At 52.8% G+C, this 2942-nt stretch overlaps 1 protein-coding gene across 1 annotated transcript; it reads right to left on the reverse strand.

Annotated features, from left to right (window-relative positions):
* Positions 1-225: 225 nt before the first annotated feature.
* Positions 226-582, reverse strand: LOC134260126 (uncharacterized metal-dependent hydrolase HI_0081-like). The gene has a single exon (XM_062742708.1). It carries the CDS (start codon positions 580-582, stop codon positions 226-228), a length of 357 nt encoding a protein of 118 aa, XP_062598692.1.
* Between the last annotated feature and the right edge of the window lie 2360 nt (positions 583-2942).

A 2942-nucleotide genomic window follows, 5' to 3' on the forward strand; every position in this document is an offset into this window, starting at 1 on the left:
AACAGTTCATATCACACAGTCACTCATCATCCGCGTCGTCTCGGAACACCACGAGGTCCCTCGCTGTTAACATCTACCAAGTGGTCCAACGTTGATACATCTGGATAGGCTCTGCTCAGTACATCTAAGGGTGACATCTTTAGTGCGGCTAAGACATCAGGACTATCTGCTCCCGATTCAGGTAAGTTCATTCGGGCTTTACGTCCCGGCTTCAGCATAACTGGTTCAAAACGGTCCCCTCAACTGTGGTCCAAAGAACACCCTAAAATTCCTGAAAACCAGGCCCGCCAGCAAAGCGACATCTTGTCCCCTCGCTGCGGCGACTCTCCGGTACACTTCTCCAATGTGCCTGGGGCCAATCGGCGCCTCAACTCCACAAGGAAACTCGGGACTATCCGACTCGACTAGCAGTCGGTCCATAGGAATAGCTTTAACTCCCGACAACTGGGTCGCGGACATCTCCGCAATCCGACCTCCAACTCCAAAGAATACGGGTCGGCCAGACTCCACCCAGAGTCTCACCTGCTCCGGTCCACCTGTGAAGTCACGGACAAAGATAGGTACTAGGATGGGAACGAACATCCCGTCCAACAGTGTAAGGCAATCTTGGGTATGGACGCGGCCCAAAGGGTCGTCCGCGATCCCCCTCAAAACCAGTATCATCCCGGTACTGAACGACGCCTGGCGGAAGAACTCCGCCAGCAAAAACTTTCTGGCACCTCTGAGTGGATATCCAGTCCGATCTCTCCTAACACAAAGTTCCTGTTTCTACACACTCCCACAACGCGGGCTACAGAATCAAGTCCGCCAACCCAGGGGCATTCCCCTGGGCTACAACCCAATGCGGATTTCCTACCTCCGAGAGAGGCTCCTCTCGGAAACTATACGCTACGCACCCACCCATCAGTTCCACTCTCACATCAACTGGACGATGGTCTGCGCGCAACAACTCCTCCACCGACTGTAACTCACCCCCCGGATCCTCCGAGGAAACCACAGGCAGTCTACAACTTGAATAAGTGGTATCGTTGTGTCCGCTGACCAGGATGGTCGCGGAACTCCTCCGCTGGCGCCTTCCTCCGGCGGAACAACAACAACAATTGGTGGTGGTGGCGGACTCTCCGCCACCACCGTCGTGGTCACCAAACTCTCCCGGGAGCTCGGAAGGCTGTCCGGTACTAAGACCACTCCGCTGCTAACCATGGCCTCGTCCTCCCAGGATTCCGCTATGTTAGTTCCAAGTCCCCATTATATCGGCACTATTTAACATAATAGCTATTACCCGGGGTGTATGAGTATGGCAACATGGGGTAACTCCCCCAACCGCACCCTGCGGATTTCCGACTCGAAGGGCGGCACAATACCCAGGTGGGCAGAGAAACGGATCATCAGGTCCCTCACACTACCGGAAAACCCCCACTCGACTTTTCCCATCCGCCGGACCACCCACTGGCGGAGATGACCCAGCAACCCAAAGTCGCTGGTACCCTCAGGGGACACCCTGAGCAAACGAGCTAACTGTAGGAGAAAAATCATGAACACTAGTCGGATAAGCGCTCCGCGTCCAGCCGGCGGCAATGGAGGCGGCGCATCCGGAATTCCTGTGATGATCCCTCGACCTCTGGGCACCCCGAGGTCCCCCTCCGGTGCTTCAGCATCACTCGCCGGAGCGGCCACTTCCGTGTCCGCGTCGCTGCGTTCCCGCATTTCTTCTTCGGCGGAGCTTCCGCCCTCAAAGACAACTCATCAATCTCCTTAGACATCACTTATGAACCTACAAAGACAGGTAAGTTTATCAAACCTATGCCTAACTTCCTAATTCATGTACAAGTCTACTACCTAAACCTGATCTAAATCCAACTAAGACCTGCAGATGCTTCCGCATCATTGCGGAAACTTAACTGCTCTAACTAACCAGTGTCGACTCTGACGGGACTACATTTGGGGCAGATATACCGAGGTACAGATTTAGCATAATCCTCGCTTATACCCACACACCCTGGGTGAAACCAGTCCCGACAGTTGTCGCACTGCACCATCATTCCCTTGGGATTAGACTGTAGGCAAACACAATACTTCTTAGTCTTAGTTTCCCTAGTGGCTCTAGGTCTCTTGGGGTTGTTTAGTCTGGTCTAATCTTTCCCTAGCCCGTTTGCGAGTACCCATATACGGACCTACTGACTCCGCTGGTTTGGGGCTAACTATTGAGTGACCCCCACTCCCCGGGCTCTCAGGACTTAATCCTGAGTCTGCTGTCCCCAGCGGTGCAACCACTTCCTGTGTAAGGGAACTATCCCCATCTCGGGCTACTGACTGTCCGGGCAACTTATTCTTGTAATTTACTAACCATTTAGGGAGCTGCCTGGACTCGCACCTTTTAAGCTTGTCATGGTGCATGACCTTAACCTCGCGCCACGATTTTACAACAAATATTGTGTCTGATTTGGTTTCTATTATTATCCCAGGACCCCTCCATACTGAATCTACTTTTTTTACCGCATTGCGGCGCCAGTAGACCAAATCTCCGACCTTGAACTTACTGGTACGGACCTTAATGTCATGCGACCTTTTCGTTGCCTTTTGTGCGACTTTTAATTTTCCGCGGGCAATATCGTGCGCTCTGACATTGTTTTCTAGATCACGTACATACTTGTCCACATTACCCTCCTTCCCATTTTGAAAAGACGTGGAAGGCGGTGGGGCGAACATCAAGGTTGCTGGTATATTAACTTTTCTACCCAGCATGAGACGATTTGGAGTATACCCAGTATGGCGGTTTACCGCGGACCGCAACGCTCCAGCCAATGGGCCTAAGTACCTATCCCATGACTTGGGCTGGCCATCTACGTAGCAACGAACCGCGTCCATTAGAGTGCGGTTATAGCGCTCTACCTGGCCATTCCCTGACGGACGGTAAGGTGTGGTCCTGGCCTTATGTATCC

This window comes from Saccostrea cucullata, unplaced genomic scaffold (genome assembly GCF_032062105.1).
Source record: "Saccostrea cucullata isolate Sc308-1 unplaced genomic scaffold, CSIRO_AGI_Scuc_v1 ctg2696, whole genome shotgun sequence".
NCBI classification, from domain to species: Eukaryota; Metazoa; Mollusca; class Bivalvia; order Ostreida; family Ostreidae; genus Saccostrea; species Saccostrea cuccullata.

What these genes read in the sequence shown, in the direction of transcription:
- LOC134260126 (XM_062742708.1), bottom strand. Translation starts at nt 582, where the DNA reads ATGTTCGTTCCCATCCTAGTACCTATCTTTGTCCGTGACTTCACAGGT.